The sequence below is a fragment of the Aquarana catesbeiana genome, linkage group LG02 (genome assembly GCF_042186555.1).
Source record: "Aquarana catesbeiana isolate 2022-GZ linkage group LG02, ASM4218655v1, whole genome shotgun sequence".
Classification (NCBI taxonomy): domain Eukaryota; kingdom Metazoa; phylum Chordata; class Amphibia; order Anura; family Ranidae; genus Aquarana; species Aquarana catesbeiana.
Genome location: NC_133325.1, coordinates 294,841,548 through 294,859,732, shown reverse-complemented (window position 1 = coordinate 294,859,732; position 18,185 = coordinate 294,841,548). Strand labels below are relative to the sequence as shown.

At 41.0% G+C, this 18,185-nt stretch overlaps 1 protein-coding gene across 5 annotated transcripts in view; it reads right to left on the bottom strand.

Annotated features, from left to right (window-relative positions):
- The window catches only part of MCF2L (MCF.2 cell line derived transforming sequence like), a 376,112-nt gene that overhangs the window by 239,948 nt on the left and 117,979 nt on the right, over positions 1 to 18,185 (bottom strand). Inside the window, exon 1 of one of the 5 annotated variants that reach the window (XM_073614530.1) lies at positions 351 to 1,181. The exons of the other annotated variants lie outside the window; for them this stretch is intronic. Within the exon in view, the coding sequence (XP_073470631.1) occupies positions 351 to 501 (151 nt within the window). The 5' untranslated portion in view covers positions 502 to 1,181. Of the gene's footprint in view, positions 1 to 350; positions 1,182 to 18,185 lie in introns of those variants that run through there. 5 annotated transcript variants of the gene reach the window in all.

Sequence of the window (18,185 nt, the reverse complement as noted above, 5' to 3'; positions counted from 1 at the left end):
GGGTCTGATCTTTCCATTTAGAACAATAAAGTAGGAAAATACTGGGTGTGATCTACTATCACCATTGGGCAACAATGGAGGCTGATCCTGGTACTCTGACAACTTGTGGACCTGGCAGGAATCGCCAGATAAAACTCCATCTATCGCCACCCTATTTTTCCTACTTCATATAATAGGGCTTATTCATTATTTCTCAATCAATATACCATTGTAACTTGTCAAAATGCAATCTTTCAGGAATCTGCAACATAGATTTTAGATTAAATTATGTAATAAATTAGCCAAGAACAAATGAGGTATGCAAGAAACAGTTGAATAGCCATGAATATCTACCAGAAGAGGTACCTTACCAGAACATGCTTGATGAGAGCTTTTCCTCCAGCCCCTCCTGGGCAGTGAGCGGCGCATAGAAGACAACGCATTGTGAAGGACTTGAGTGACTCTGGGCGATGATCTACTACCATGACCCTCGTGTCTTTCTCTTAATCTGTGCAACGACATAAGTGTTTCTGGGATTACACTGTCATTCTAGTATAAACTGCTTTTGGAAGAATCTATGAACTCCACGATGCAAACAAAAGAAAAGGGCTTTAAAATGACCAGTTCCAATGAAATATCAAAAGTCAATTCGTCTAGCGTAAACCACGAGGATGCTTTAACATTCCAACTGAATGAAACAAGGTATTCTGTTTTCTTTCCAACAGCAAAAATGAAAAAGAACTAAAAAAAAAAAATGATTATGCTGAACTTCCAATACTGGCATCACTAATCCATTTTCCGTTTAAGTTAAATGGCTGAACATTTCTTCCTTCTTTGTGTACTTAGCATACTCTTCGGGTACAAGGTGACCCTCTTTGGTTTCCAAATCAGAAATATCTTACAAAGGGCCGGCACCCACTGTGGATACAGGAAAATCATTCAGAAAGTAACCTAATATCTCACAGATCTTCCACAACCGCACAAGCCACCGTTCACCTCCTATCACTAGAGGTCATGGACTGTGCCATCTGACGCCAATTCACAAAATCAGATCAATAACCTGGCCAAACATTACGACACGAGCATGTTCTTTCCTGAAACAGACAGATGGTCCTGTTTAAGTCTCTGAAGAGTGAAATGCTGCTGTAAAGTTAAAGCCCAAGATGTTTTTGTGAGACACCGTGCAAGGTCTGGAGGAGGGAGAATAGTGTAAAAGAAATTCCCAAGGAACTTCAAGAAAACAGCTATGCCTGGAAGGAAGGGAGGGAAATGATTCTCTGCCTTTAGAGATCACAGGGATGGCTGAAGCTTTTGCTGCCCTGGTTTGTTTAAAAAAAAAAAGACAAAGGGGAAAATAATGTTTCTAATTTATTTGGCAAAGACTGCAATGTCCATTGTTATGCTTAGCCATGCCTAGCTCAGTGAGGGGTTTGATTGCAATCACTAAATTCTACACTTACAGCAAGAGTGTAAACTAGCTAGGCATCTAACAGGTCTTTTCTGAGGACACCTGCATAATCCCAACGGATTCCATTGCAAATGATACTTATTTCCTAGGTGACAGAGTTACAGAAATAGAACTGTTTATCACATTAGCAGAGCACAGGAGAAAAAGAATGCTTTCCATATGCCTCAGTCTTCTAAAGGTTTGTTGAAAGGACATGGAAAACAAATTTATGTCACTCACTTTGGATAAAGAAAAAAATAATTAGGGTTTATTCAGAAGTGATAAAGACAACATGCAGAACCCCAACAGAAACCAATCAAATTTCATTTTGGTCACTTCAGTTAAAGTGTTACTAAACCCACAACAGTAAAATCAGTTTGCATATGCAGTCAAGAATGCTTGTTATACTCACTGTGGAACCTAAGGGGTTAATCCTCCACAAAGGATAAAAAGGCAGTTTGATCCGGTCTTTTCTGATCCTCCCCTTCTTACACTGTCCACAATCTATCTCCTGATAAGACAGAGCCTTTGGAGTCACTCTGCACATGCTCAGTTTGGTGTGCATTGCTAGAGAGTTTTTTTTTTTCCTTAGAGTGCATGTGATCAGCACAGGGCTAATCAGCAGTGTCCAGACAGAGGGTGGGGGTCCTGCAGCCTCATAAGACAGTCACAGGAGAATTAAAACTCCTCCTCCTACAAGCTTAAATCAGAAACTGATAGAAGTCACAAAACTGCTATATACTGCTGATGAGAAAAGGTATTTAGCAGTTTATGTTTACTAATATAATTGCATTTCCATGTTCTGTGTACTGTGGGAAACCAGATATAGTGAATGCAGGGTCCTAGGTTTAGTAACACTTCAAGATGAGATATCTATGAGGTGACTATGGGTTACTGCACTTTGAACTGCTTTACTGCAAAAGCCCAAATGCACATTAACCAACAGTTAACAAAATACAGCTTTCAGAAATGAAATGTATTAGGGCCAATACAAGGGGTGCTTATTCTTATTTAAGGGATCCTGAACACTGATTTTTGATACACAAGACAATGACAAAAAATATTTAAAAAAAATAACAAAATTAAAAAATATGTCATTAAGGGCTTATTCACACTGGTTCTCTGGCCCATGCGACATAAATTAGCGATTTGTTTCTTATGGTGACAGACAAGCTGCAGGTTCTGATTATGATAGGTGTGGGAGAGTGGCTCCGAATGCATGCGGTTTCTGTTCGGGGCCATACACCTGCATCCACATGCCTGTCAAATTGGGACCTGTGGCTGTGTTTGTACAGCTGCAGCTTCTCCATGGTGTAACATAGGCTGCCTGCACACAGCTACAGCCTCATTAAAAAAAACACTGATTCACATTGTACAGGACACAGCGCCAATGTGAATGAGCCCCGAGACCTCATTCACACACACAGCTTTTTTTATTACCTCAATACAGTTTTATCTTTTAGATTTAGCAGTAATTTTGTAAGTTATCTTGTGCTTGTCACCACTAATAATGATTTTACTGTATTTTTAACAAAAATATTCTTTTGATATTTTTTGGAGGGGGGAGGCCCCTTTAGGTGGGCTGTACAGGGCCCTGGGATTTCTAACAGGGTCCCTGCATAAGAGGTTACTGTACATTTTTTATTCTATGTGTATACTTTAAATAATCTAACCCATATGGAAGTACAGACCACATATGCATATTCACAATGAAACATAGGCCAGCTGCCAAGAGAAGGGGCTAGATTACAAAAAGTGCAGCTAAACTTAAATACTTTTATTCTGTTTTCTGAGGTGACCCAGAAGGCCCTTTACAGACATTCCACAGTACTGATGTCAGAAATACGTTTATACTTTGTTTTATAGATTTAGACACATAATGTTTTACTTTAATGCAATCCAGAATACCAAGACTGTGAAAACATTTTCTGTTGGGGGAAGTGTATATACACATATCTTTTACTCAATAGTTCTGAATAAACCCCTGCAATATAGCATGACTTTGCTAAGAAATGTGGTTCACATAAGGCAGAACTAACGGTGAGGGTAACAAATAAGCTGTTGCATCAACTTAAAAAGTTATATTATGGGGGTAGTAAAACCCCATTGTTCAATGTAGCCCGCAACCAGTTACCAAATCACTAAAGTGGCCTTTGCTGTTCAAAAGTTTGAGCAACCCTCCTTTAAGGGAAAACTATTATCCAGCTGCAGTATGACCGTTTTGTAAACCTGCAAAAAAATATCACTCTATCCTTGCAGTGTAAGTGTCTTCTCCCCACTTTTAAAATTGGCGTCAAATGAGTTTGTAGTTCTTAGTGGAATATACAGCGAGGGGAAAAAACTATTTAATCCCCTTTGCTGATTTTGTACGTTTGCCCGCTGACAAAGAAATGATCAGTCTATCATTTTAATGGTAGGTTTATTTTAACAGTGAAAGACAGAATAGCAACAAAAATTTTCAGAAAAACACATTTCAAAAAAGTTACAAATTGATTTGCATTTTAATGAGTAGAATAAGTATCTCCTATCAATCAGCAAGATTCTTTTAAAGGGAGTGCTCCTAATCTCAGCTTGTTACCTGTATAAAAGACACCAATCAAGCAATCAATCAATCAAATTCCAATCGCTCCACCATGGCCAAGACCAAAGACCCGCTTTGGAGGTGTTTTTCTGCTAAGGGGACAGGTCAACTTCACCATATCAAAGGAACGATGGACAGGGCCATGTACCATCAACTCTTGGGTTAAGAACCTCCTTCCCTCAGCCAGGGCATTGAAAATGGGTCGCGGATGGGTATTCCAGCATGACAATGACCCAAAACACATGGCCAAGGCAAAAAAGGAGTGGCTCAAGAAGAAGAACTTTAAAGGCCTTGAAGTGGCCTAGCCAGTCTGCAGACCTTAAAAGAGCTGTATGGGTTTGGGGGTTTTTCTTCCATTAAACTTACCTAGGTGGATGCAGCATGGGTCAGATGCTGCATCTGTCCCCCGACGCCTCTGCACTGAGAACCGAGCGATCGAACATCGCCGATGGCTCGGTTCTCACAGCTCCCCGAACAGAGAGCTGTTAATCAGCAGCTCTCCACTCTGCTCCTCCATGCTCACTGAAGCGCTAAGCTGTGGAGGAGCGGGAAGCGGCCATCACAGGCTCTAAGCGTCTAACTGAGAGCCTGAGATGGGCATCAGTCCAGGCACCTGGCGGATCCAGACTTTGTCGCGATGACGCGGTGCCTGGACTGTCTGCTCTCTACTGAAAACAGGTCACAGGAGTGCAAAACAAATTGCAATCCTGTGACCCATAGGAGAAGCCCAGCCTAACGTGCTTAGGCTGGACTTCTCCATTAATCTCATTGAAAATATGTGGAGGGAGCTGAAGATTCGAGTTACCAAACGTCAGCCTCGAAACCTTAATGACTTGGAGAGGATCTGCAAAAAGGAGTGGGAAAAAATCCTTCCTGAGATGTATGCAAACCTGGTGGCCAACTACAAGAAACGTCTGAACTCAGTGATTGCCAACAAGGGTTTGCCACCAAGTACTAAGTCATGTTTTGCGAAGAGTGTAAATACTTATTAAACTCATTAAAATGCAAATCAATTTATAACTTTTTAGAAATGCGTTTTTCTGGATACTTTTGTTGTTATTCTGTCTCTTACTGTTAAAATAAAACTACCATTAAAATTATAGACTTATAATTTCTTTGTCAGTGGGCAAACGTACAAAATCAGCAGGGGACCAAACACTGCACTTGTAGTCCATTGACACTTCCTACAGCTCTTTAACTGCAAGCCTAAGGCCCCTTTCACACGATCGGACCGTTTAGGTCCGCCTGTCAGTTTTGACGGCGGACCTGAACGGGCGCTCCATGTTAGCCTATGGAGCGACGGATGTCAGCGGAGACATGTCCGCTGACATCCGACCCCGTCCGATCTGCTAAAAGCAGACGGATGGTCCTACGTCCAGATCCGTCGCTGGCGGATCGGATGAGATCTGATGAAAACGGACATGCTGTCCGTTTTCATCCAATCCCTCCATAGGCAGTGAGCAGAGAGGGACCTGTCATCCGCCGGCTCAGCGGAGATCAAGGGAGAGATCTCCCGCTGAGCCGGCGGACTGAGGCGGGCTTCGTGGAAACCGAGTCCGCCTCGTGCAAATGAGGCCTTACTCCTTAGTACAGACAAAGAGCCTGAGGAGCAGTCTGCAGGAGCCTGGCATTGCACCCACGATCGACTAATTGCGGGTGCAATGCTTTGCAGGCTCCTATGTGAAAAAATAATAAATGCACCTTTTTTCCCCTGCAAAAATACATGTTTTATTTTTCTTAAAGGTGGACTTAGCCTTTAAAGAAGAAATCTAATTAGGAATAATACTTTATATCCTGGCCTAAAAATCCATTCTTAATGAATTCTCTTTGGTTGTCAAAAGAAACGCAGGACAATTCTATAGAGAAAAACATCTTTATTTCTCCCATAGTTGCCTTTGAGCTTCCCCTGTTTGAAGCCCAATTTGTGTGCATTTCTATTTTGAAGTTCAATCAGAGCTGAGCTTATACCTCCCCCTGAGCATTCCAGCACAGGCACAGCTTGGGCATGTCTGTTGGGCACACTGATGTCATCAGGACAGTGTTTATGTTATCCAGAGCGAGCCTCTCTGACGCACCTGACGAATATGCAGTCAACATCAGCACTGGCATAAGGAAGTTGACCACAGAACACTGCACAGACTATACAAGGAAGTTCTCTGCAAGACACCACACAATGCCAGTCAATATTTATGTTTTCCAGGCAGTGAGAGCTGACACGCCTCATCCCTGTGCATGCGATGTGATGGCGCTGGTCTCAAGCAAGTCTCTTGTGCTGGAGACAAGTGTTGTCATTCAGCATTAATTAGTATTAGGTTTCCAAATGTCTCCATATGTCATTTTTCAGAACAGTAGTTATTAACCACCAGGCCACTACCTACCTCTGGCTGGGCCAAAGATGAGATGCCGGATAGAGGTAGGGAGGAATAGAGCCTGCATATCTACCCCCAGTAAGCTGTAAGAAAACAGCATAAAAAAAATGGAAAAGTAGGAGCAGAAAAGTGCCAGTGGTGGATCCTAGAAGAGGAGGGGCAGCTCTATGCAATACCATTGCATAGTGTAGGTAAGTGTAATATTTTTGTTATTTTACAAAAAAAAAATCAAGCCTTTATAACCACTTTAAGGCCGCCTTTGAGGATGAGCAGCAGAAGACCTGATATCAGTATGGTCTGAAGAAAGTGGGGGAATGGAGAAGGGGTAAATATCTTTTGCATTCCACCACTGTGCCCCTCTAGCCTCCTGAGAGCCTCCAGCCACCTGGAGATCCCCTAACCTCCCATAGTGCCCCATGCCACTGTGGATCTCCAAGCCCCCACAGGTCCCCCAACCTCCTGTGTTGCCCCAAAACACCCACAGTGCCACCCAACCACCCATAGAGCTCTCACAGTGTCACCCAGCCTCCTACAGTGCCCCCTAGCTCTCATAGTTTCCCCTTCCTCCACCCAGTGCCCCTCAAAACTCCCAAAGTGACCTCAACCTCCTACAGCAAGTCTGAAGTGAGTGGCGATAGGGAGGTGAAAACATCTGCTGCATTAAGACCCCACTCTACCTCCCCGACCCCATGAAAGCTCCAGCCAGATGGAGATCCCCTAACCTCCCATAGTGCCCCCAACTCCCATAGTGCCATCTCAACCTTCTACAAGGCCCTCAGCACCTAAACGTTCCACATCGTTGCCCAGCCTCCCACAGTGACCCACATAGTGCAGCCAATCTCCAACAGTGTCCCACAGTGCACCCCAACACCCCCCCTGGCCTACTGCAGAATCTCCATCCCTCTCATGGTGACTCTAACCTTCAACAGTGTCCTACATTGTCCTCAACCTCCCATGTCATCCATTGATAGAGCCGTGACTCCTGCACATGCAGAGCCCATGAACCTGGAAGAAAGACCAGGTGAAGATGGATTCCATGTCAGCAGTGACAGGGCACCGCTGGAGGGATTCGTTTCACAGATAAGTCTGTCATAATGTGCTAGTATGAGATGCACAATAGCACATTATGACATTACCCTGCAGGGGGGACAGATTTTTAAAAAAAATTTTAACCTTCCGCTTTAACTACTTTAGGAGGGTCAGTACCCTAGGACAGTCCACTCCCCCTTGCACATCATAGCCCACTCTTCTTCGAATAGTGTTTTTTTACTCTTTGTGCTAGCCCAGTTCATCTGCTCCTCCCTTCACCTTACTATATGTTTTTTTATGTAGCTACCAGGGGGCAGCAAAAGGGAGTACAATAGAGCAGCCTTTCTCAGCATTTTTACCCCTGAGGAACCCTTGAAAGGATCCCCTGCTAAAACCAATTCATTGGGGGTCAGTGGGAAAATGCCCACTTACAGTGGTGGTCAGAATGCCACCATTAGGCTAACTATACACCTTACAATCTGTAAAATCTCCTCTAGACCTACGAAAAAGGTATGTAGTGAAAGGATTTTTCTTGCTGGACACAGATTGACTTGATAGAATAGGTGGGTTCCTATATTACATAGATTTAGCAAATCTAAAGTTGATTGTACAGCCTAACAGATAAAAGATTGTTGGCATCATGCCTTCTTACTCTACCAAGTGGCATTAGCCACAGAATTATGCAAGTACCTACAAATAGGAGGTCAATTAGTCACAAATCAAGGAACTCCTAGCAACGTCTAGGGAAACCCTAATGGAGAATGTAAATCTAAAGTTGATTGCACAGAGATCCTACATTCAGATTGTAACCTGTAAGGTGAGCCTTATGCCCTGTACACACGATCGGACATTGATCGGACATTCCGACAACAAAATCCATGGATTTTTTCCGACGGATGTTGGCTCAAACTTGTCTTGCATACACACGGTCACACAAAGTTATCGGAAAATCCGATCGTTCTGAACGTGGTGACGTTAAACACGTACGTCGGGACTATAAACGGGGCAGTAGCCAATAGCTTTCATCTCTTAATTTATTCTGAGCATGCGTGGCACTTTGTGCGTCGGATTTGTGTACACACGATCGGAATTTCCGACAACTGATTTTTTATAAATTTTATAGCAAGCTCTCAAACTTTGTGTGTCGGAAATTCCGATGGAAAATGTGTGATGAAGCCCACACACGGTCGGAATTTCCGACAACAAGGTCCTATCACACATTTTCCATCGGAAAATCCGACCGTGTATACGGGGCATAACAGATAAAAGATTGTTAGTGTCATGCCTTCTTACTCTACCAAGTTACATTAGCCCCAGAATTATGCAGGTACCAACAAATGAGGGGTCAATTAGTCTAAAATCAAGCAACTTCTAGCAACTTCTGGAGGAACTCTAGGATTCCACAGAACCTTAATTGAAAATGACTGCTCTTGAATGTCACTTGAGTGACAGCTGAGTCTGCCAGGGCTGCTTACATCACATTCAAGATGGTGGGGCCCAACAGCAGTCTCACAGCTTTTGGATGTCTACACAAGGGAGTGTTTTACATAACATGCATAAAATATTTAAATGCACATTTAAACTAGTGGGAAGATTTTTGCTGAAATCAATGGCCTGGTATCGGTGTCTCTTTATGTGCAGTCAGATTGTGCCTGCATGGCTGACAATCTTCCGATGTCAGTCTAATGTCAGTCAGAATCTGGTCTTTTAAGGCTGTTTTTGCCATGATTTAATAAATAATTAAACAGAATAACACTCATGTGAGCCAGGTCATTGCTCGACCCAGAACTACGGCCAAAAACTATGGGCAGTAATGTAAATAACTGATCTAATAAGCTGGCTGAGAGCCTTGTTTGATGTTTATACTGTATGGTCAGAGAGCATTGTCCACAGGTTTAGGCATTGAGCTAAAGGAAGTGCTTACAGCCATTCCACTCTGTAGCTAATTAGAAGATGCTAAAGATCACTGCCACATGTGTGTTTAAAAGTCACATACAATATTTAAAAGGTCAGTCTACATTAAACTAATTATATCATTTTAATATATATTGGTGGGCTAAAGCACAAACCATCAGACTCTTTCTTTCACAGATTACTCAAGGTGAGATTGAAACACACCAGCTGCTACAAAAATCTTATTCTTCCCTTCTAAGTTTGTTTTAAACTATTAAGATCGAACTGCTTATCCTTCCCCCACCCCTCTTTTTTCCCTCATCTTTCCCTATTTCTGGTTAGGTCTTTTCTTTAGACATTGTTTCCAGAATTCTGAAAACTATATGTACGGTGTGCTCTCTGTTCCCCCCCCAAAGGGGAAATGTGTTAGCTTGTCGTTTTCAGAACTGTCAAACACGCCGTTTTTCTACGTTTATTGCATAGTGCGTAATGCACGTTGTCCTACAGCACTCTGTGAATTATTTGTCTGAGTAATAATGATTTTCATTGCTTTGTTTTTTGCGTATATATAGATGACTGTATTTTTGCCTATAATAGATAAAAGAATTGAAAAAGACCAAACTGCTTTTGTGGCTATTCAAAACCAGAAACATTTTATCACAGATAGCGTCCATGTACTACTGATCAAAGGCTATGAAAGCAGGTTTATAGGATTCTTCACACCTCTTCCAAAGGCCACTTCCCCATTTAAGTGCCTCTGCAATAAAGTGGACTTATGAGAGAGAGCTTCTCTCTATGGAAAGAGGACAATTGTTGCTATATTTAGGGTAGTTATCCATTCTTGAACTGGTGGAGGAGACACCTGCTGAAGGTCACCAGTGTAAATTTGATCATAGCACATCTGGACAATGTGATATTGGGGGAACAACTAGATATACTAGGTCTAATATATGTATTTTCTCACAGGTTGAATAGTCATAGCTAAAGGCTATACCTTAAATATAATAACTTAATTAAGGACTTGTAGGCTGTTCTTAAGTGCTCTCTTTCCTCCTCGAAAGCCCCCCCCAGATAGCGAAACATATTGAGAATACAGCCTTCTGCTATATACATGTGCATGAAGTGGATCTGGCAATCAGCAATATATAACTTTATATATTGTGTACATGGGTATTTTATGCAGGTATTCCCACATTTAGAGGTGTTTTTTGAGAGGCTAGATGGGATATATTCGCAAAATTTGTGGTCACTGATGGTTTAAAGTTTAGCGTAAATTGCATGGAATTGTTTTAAATGGTTTCTAAAAATATTTTTTTGCATATGTCATAAAATACAATTGTATGATTTTAACCCCCATTATCCTGGGTGAAGTTCAAATGATGTTCTCCTTGGATCGTCCCTCGGTGATCTGTGACCCGCTGTGTCTGACAGACCAGTGTACCAGCCTGTGCACGATACCATGTGATCGATGTGAACGCAATATAAATATCCAAAACTACAGTACAGTATTTTTTTCATAATTACGGAATATCAATACCATACAGAGTCGCCCAGAATATTATTTGGGAAACAACTAAGAAAAATACTGTACTGTAGTTTTGGATATTTATATTATTATTAGTATATGCTCTGTCATTGTTTTATGTTGTTTGCCTTTGTAGAAATAACCCTGTTGCCCCCCCCCGATGAAAATTGTGAAGGTCAATTGAAATGTGTTGGGGTATTCATTGGCATAACAAAGTTCACACCACATTATCTTTCTGCCTAAATCTCACGGGTTATATGTGCCTTTTTGTGATGTTTTTAATATAAAATGCCAGAGTATTATTGTATATAGTACAGTCTTCTTTGCCATTGCATAAATAAAGTATATGTTATAATAGATACTGTGTATTGCTGCTTTAAAGTTCCATGGAAGAAATTTATAGTTATATGTGCCATTGCTGATGTAGCAGCACTTTTGCTCCAGGGAGGCCCACCTGCATTACTTTGTAATCACATATTCAATAGATTTTTTTTTGGTCATAAGCATTAAATATGATTTGATGGTAGCATAACATTCTACAACCCACATACAGCACAAACTATACCAATGTTGTTCAAATAATGCCGGTTTTCAGGGGTTTATCTATCCTCTCCAAAACCAGCATTAAAGTGGAAAAACCCTAACACTAATTGTTCTTAAAAACATTCCCCACCCCTTCCTTCAACCTATCCTGCGTACCCTATGTAAAAAAAGATGTGTATACTTTTTTGAATTGGCTCTTGTCTGGTCATGTGATCCTGCAGCTCCGGCTCCCCTGTGTCAGTAAGTGGCTGTTGCAGGGGAGAGGAGGGAATGCCAACGATGGCTGGGCCATGTGAGCTCATGGTGATAATACAGGTCCTGGAATTCACAGCCACTGTTGAGTGCTCCCTTGCTCAGAGGAGCCAGAGCTGCAGGATCATGTGACCAGACCAGCCTGGATTAAAATAAAGGTAAACATACAGATCTTTTTTTTATACAAGGTATGAGGGATATGTAGGAAGAGGGGGGCGGGAACATTTTTATTATTAGTGTTTTCTTCCACTTTAAAGAGACCCTGTGAGGTCTCTAAAGATTTAAAACTATCAGATCCCTGCAACAGAAGACAGCCTTCCTAAGATTCTTCAGCATTTATCACTTCTGAGAGTGTCAGATGCCTGTGTCCCCTACCATTACTTCTGAGAGTGTCAGATGCCTGTGTCCCCTACCATTACTTCTGAGAGTGTCAGATGCCTGTGTCCCCTGCCATTCACCATTGTTCCTTCCTCTAAGCCTTAGGGCACGAACGTGTACTTCAGTAAGGTCAAAGGAAAGGACCAGCATGCGGTGGGGGACATAGCCATGCAACACTCCCAGTAGTGTCAAATGCCGACTGGTCTTATGGATGCTGCAGCTTTAAAATTAAGAGGACGTAGAAGAAAGGGTCTGTGGAGAGGTGAGTGCACTGTGTCTTCTACTCTAGGGACCTGACAATTTTTATGCTTAAAGACCTGACCTGAAAACTGAGAATAAGAAGTTGTTGAAGAAAGATAAGAAAACATGGCCACATTAAAAAAAAAAAAAATATGACAAGAAACAAATTTTGAAGAATACATCTTGCCCATATTGTGCTACAAACAGTTGGTAGGAAAATCAAATATTTAGCAGAGCAACAGGATGTAAACAATCTATTCGTAGCCTAGAATAATGAAACAAGTACGCACTTCCTCACCAATGGATACAGAGAAACTTCCTGTAGGTTATTCTGCAATCTCCCGATCAGGAAACAAGTTGCACTAGGTAGTCTGTTTGATGGTTACCTTTCCATGTCCCAGGAAACACAAGAACAGAACAGTTTACTTTTCTTTCATTTCCTCTGATTGTGGAAATAATCCTTGGTTAACATTCAATGTGCAAATACTGCAGGTATAAAATGCTATAGATTTAGCTAACCATGTTCTATTACTGACATAAGTGAGAAGAAGCTTGAATAAAGTCACAGCTCCTAAAATATGAACATGCTGTATGTACCAATCAGGTATGAATGGAGTCTATAGAAATGCATGATAATTGATTTTGTTTACACCGAATACCTGTATTACAACCAGCAAACATAAATTCCATAATGCCTTGTGTGTTAAGCCCATTTTTAAAAAATATGCCTTTTAGACACTACCTTGTGTTTATGAAGTAAACTATTTTACCTGCTTTGGAGGACTCAAAATACAACAGACTAATGCCCTGTACAGACAATAGGATTTTCTGACAACAAAATCCATGCTTTTTTTCTGACGGATGTTGGCTCAAACTTGTCTTGCATACACACGGTCACACAAATACTGTCGGAAATTCCGAACGTCAAGAACACGGTGACGTACGACGAGCTGAGAAAAATAAAGTTCAATAGCCAGTGCGGCTCTTCTGCTTGATTCCGAGCATGCGTGGTGCTTTGTGCTTCGGAATTGTGTACACACGATCTGAATTTAGGACAACGGATTTTATTGTCGGAAAATTTGAAATCCAGATCTCAAATTTTGTGTGACGGAAATTCCGATGGTAAATGTCCGATGGAGCCTACACACGGTCGGAATTTCCAACAACAATCTCCCATAGAACATTTTCCGTCGGATAATCCTATCGTGTGTACGGAGCACTGCGATTCAGTATGCAGGACTATTTTCAACTGGACTGCTACCCAGTACATTAGTTTAAATGTGCCACATTTAAACATATTGGAATTTTCTCAACTTGTATGCGTATTGCTTGTGCTTTTGGGTGAAACAAAATGTATGACACTAAAGTCTAAAGAAGCTTGTATGGGCATTAAAAAGAGACAATCCCTGATGGTGACTCCTCCTCAGATGAGGGTGTACTGTACTCCTGTCACTGGCCACATGACAAGACCAGGAAGCCTTTCTGTTGATTTTGTCACACGCTCTATGTTTTTCTAAAGAAAATCCACCTGAATATTTAACAGAGAGCATTAGCACAAACTAAAAAATGTATAATCTGTTACAAAATATGTGGCATATATGTTCCAAATATAATCTAACCAATAAAACTGCGCTTAGAAATTAAGTCCACAATTAATGAATGTAAAGAGCAGGGGCTCTGCTGTGAGATATTACCACAGAGCAAATACAAATTAAATATCAAAAGAGCCGCGCTAACAGTGATAGTAAAAAAATTATACAATATTAATTAAATGTTGCAATGATACTATAAAGTGTCCATATAATTTTCTTACTTTAAAGCGTAACTCAGCGTAACTTCACTTTTGTTGAGAAAAAACCATTCCCCCCTGGGTGATCTATGTACATTGCAAGGATTATAACAACCTTTGTTGCAGATTCCTACCTTTTGTTATTCTGAAGAAATCACTGTGTGTTTGTCTGTGCCTCTGGGCTGAGTGTGTCTAATGCAGGCATGTCCAAAGTCCAGCCCGCGGACCAATCGCGGCCTGCGTTCTGGTTTAATACGGCCCCCCTGGTGATTTGGAGATATATACCATACTCATCGGCGCTGCCTCTGAGAAAACCATACAAGTGCCGTTAGATTACATACATTAGAATCTCCTGTTTACTCGGTGGCATCTGTAATAGGAAGTCCAGTCTCCTGGGCTGGCATTGGACAACTGCATAAGGCTGCATTCATAGCACTGGTGAGGCTGCATTCATGGCAATGGTGAGGCTGTATTCATGGCAATGGTAAGGCTGCATTATATGAAATGGTAAGGCTGCATTATTTGAAATAGTAAGGCTACATTGATTGCAATGGTAGGGCTGCATTGATTGCAATGGTGAGGCTGCATTGATCACAATGGTAAGGCTGCACTGATTGCAATGGTAGGGCTGCATTGATTGCAGTGGTGAGGCTGCATTGATCACAATGATAAGGCTGCATTCATGGCAATGGTGAGGCTGCATATGGGCACTGATTAGGCTGCATTGATGGGCACTGACCCTTATTTTGCTTCACAGTTCTCTATTTAAAATTTAGGTTTTTTCCTGAAACTTCCCTCTTAAAGTGAAGGTGCGTGTTATATGCTATACATATGTATATGCGATAAATACAGTATATCCAAATAACACGCCAAGCTCATCCTTGGTCCTGAGCTGCGCTCAGGGATTTGTTGGGGGCCACAAAAGATATATTTGTATCCAAATAATATGCCCAAGCTCATCTCTTCACCATACACAGCCACAAAGGTAAGAGAATTCCTGTTGGGCAGTGTATTAGTGCTTAGACCAAATTTAAATAATTCAAAGAATGTCAGGCAAAGTGGTCGGCCCTCACGCATGTTCACTTCATTAAATCTGGTCCTCTTTGAAAAAAGTTTGGACACCCCTGGTCTACTGGGAGTGGTTTCATAATTATCAGTCAGCTGTGGCAGATGAAGAGCACTAATGAGGAAAGCTGCTGGGCCTGCGTGCCTTTAGACGTATTCCTATTGGAAATATCTCTCCAAAAATTACATTTTTGTTTCAGGGGATGCCTGATATCTGACTTGTATCTTAGTGCAGACTTCTGGGAAAATTGGTGAGCCAATCACACAAGCAGGAAATTATGTTCCTGGGGAGTGGTCAGTACACATTCTGTGTACAGAGCAACTCCATGTAGCCATATAGCATTGCATTTCTAGAAAATTACAGCGGCTGCAGATTAAAAAGGAAAGGTAATTTTTAATAACTTTCAATTACAATGTGACTTGTGTCGCAATTGTACACATTATATTATTTTTTCTTTATTTGTTTTTTTTTCCCCCCACGAAAGTGGAGTTACCCTTTAAAGAATAACTGTGCAAAGTAAAGTCCAAGTGCAAGTGCAAATAGAACAGTATTAAGAATAAAGTGCAAAATGAATGTGCAAAAATGTAACCCTCTTCAGAAATGTTCAAAAACAGCCATGTAGATAGTGAACATCCATCACCATTACAGTATTCCATCCGTGACACCACCACCTACATAAGAATGCAGGCTTACCAAATTTGGCCGCGTCCAATCCAGTGAAAGAGATCGAAGTAGCTGTGTTGTCAGGGAAGTGACTGTCATCAGGGGAGGTGGAAGATGCTGGAGCTCAGTGGTGTGGATGTCTTTGCTGGCTGATGGGAGAGCTTTAGAAAAACCCTGGCTAAGGTGTTTGGCCATATGCTCTACTGACTTCTCTTTCATTAAAGTGTCCTATGAATTTGATAAGCCTGCATTTCTTATTGAGGTGGTGATGTCACAGCTGGGATGGATGTTGTAATGGTGATGGACGTTCACTATCTGTAGTACATGGCTGTTTTTGAAAATTTCTGAAGAGGATTACATTTTTGCACATTCATTTTGCACTTTATTCTTAATATTGTTCTATTTGCACTTGGACTTTACGTTGCACGGTTATTCTTTAAAGAAAGAAAATTGTATGGACACATTATAGTATTATTGCAACATGTAATAATATTGTAATATCTTTTACTATCACTGTTTTATTAGTGCGGCACTTTTGAAATATGTTCCGAAATCTGTTAAAAAAAAAAAAAACACTGGTCTAAGATGACTAAACCCAACATAATTTCAGAGCGGTACACCTCTTTCTATGGAAAAAAAACCATCCTGCTTTTGCCATGTTTGTTACTATAAAAAGCACCTGTCAAAAAAATCTATATAAATCAACAGGTATTCAAATGCAAAAAACCCTCATATATGAAATAAATCAATGACCCATAAAAAAGGGAAAAAAGGGTTTGGGACTTTATATGAGGCATGCAGCTGCTATACTCACGTAATATTTCACAGTCACCTTTAGTATTCCTATTTTTACAGGTTATGATTATGTGATTATGCCATATCACTAGCTTCCCGGAGATATCTATCCTTCACTGGTGTTTCTACTAACTGCCTTTAGGGTACCGCCTCAGCTCCCGGGATTGACGTTACACCCCTGGTGGGTTTTGACCCTTGGTGCCTCCCACCCATCTACATAGGTCCTTTGTAAGTTACTTACTATGTTATAAGTTATTATTCTTATTCTAAGATCAAATTTTACTTTTTCTTGCCTGCTCTCTGGTTAGTTCCCTAAAACCATCCTATACATTTTTAGATAGCTACACCGCATCTGCTCCTGAAGATTGGAAATATCTATGAAACGCGTCAAGCTACTTGATGCCTTTCACACTGACAACCTTTCCATACATTTATTACAACATGCCGCTTTGGACCCCACCAACTGTTACTATGCTATTGTGAAGACACACAACAATGAGTTTGAGTTAGCTATTTATTCACTACTGCGATTACATTATGTTGCTATGTTGTAATGCTATATTGCTACTATGTATTACTATGTGGAATATAGGCTCATATGTTTTATTGTATCATACTGTATGCATTCTGGCAGTATGCAGGTTAATTGGTCATCAGTATGGTCTATTCACCAGACATTATTATTATTATTACGTTGCAGTCACATGCAACAAATAGTCTGATGTTTTTTACTATGGTACCACTATGACTATATTATACCGCTATGCCATCATGCTGTTTTATCTTTATGTATTTATTATGAAATAAAGTTTCCCTGAATTACTATATTCTACTTTATACAATTTGTTACTATGCAAATGATGTGGTCGCAGATATGATGCACCTACCAATTATTCTCATTAGTACTATGTTGCGTTACCTTCCCAGCTGCATGCTTCATATACAGTCCCAAACCCTTTTTCCCCTTTTTATACTTACATTTTGGGGATGGAGGTACATTTTCATTAATGTCCTCATATAAAGTCCCACCTAGTTAGTTAATGTTTCCTTTTTTTTTCAACGACCCATAAAAACTGAGTAGCATGCACTCACACCAATGAATAACTGCTTTAAACAAAACCCAGGCCATTGTGTATATTTAGATTCCACTACCATACAGCTAATGTAAAACATGCAGATGATGAATCTTTATCATATTAATGTAATTGCAGAACTGCCACTCTGCTTAACATCTCTGCTCAGTAATGCTGGCAATGCACAAGGGATGAAAGTCCACCCATCCCAGCATTGAGACAGCTAATAAACTATAGGATACTCAGTCAGTCAGGTGTCTATAGACAGAGACAGATGGACTTGTATGCTTGTCCTTAATAACATCAATGTGTGTGTGTGTGTAAGGGTAGGCAGATAACACGTCCTCCATGTTCCCCTCCCCGTCAGGCACCAAGCAAAAGTCACATGAGAGGACTACCCCAAGGGGGGTTCTTCTGGGCTACGCTAGGCACTTTAGATAGGGTCGCTGCATTACACATGGAGTACCTTTGCTGGAACAGATGGCTGACTTAAGTAAACTCTCTCAATGTACTAAATGTCACCACTGCTACTTGTGCATTTAGAGGGGCACACAGAGCCCTTG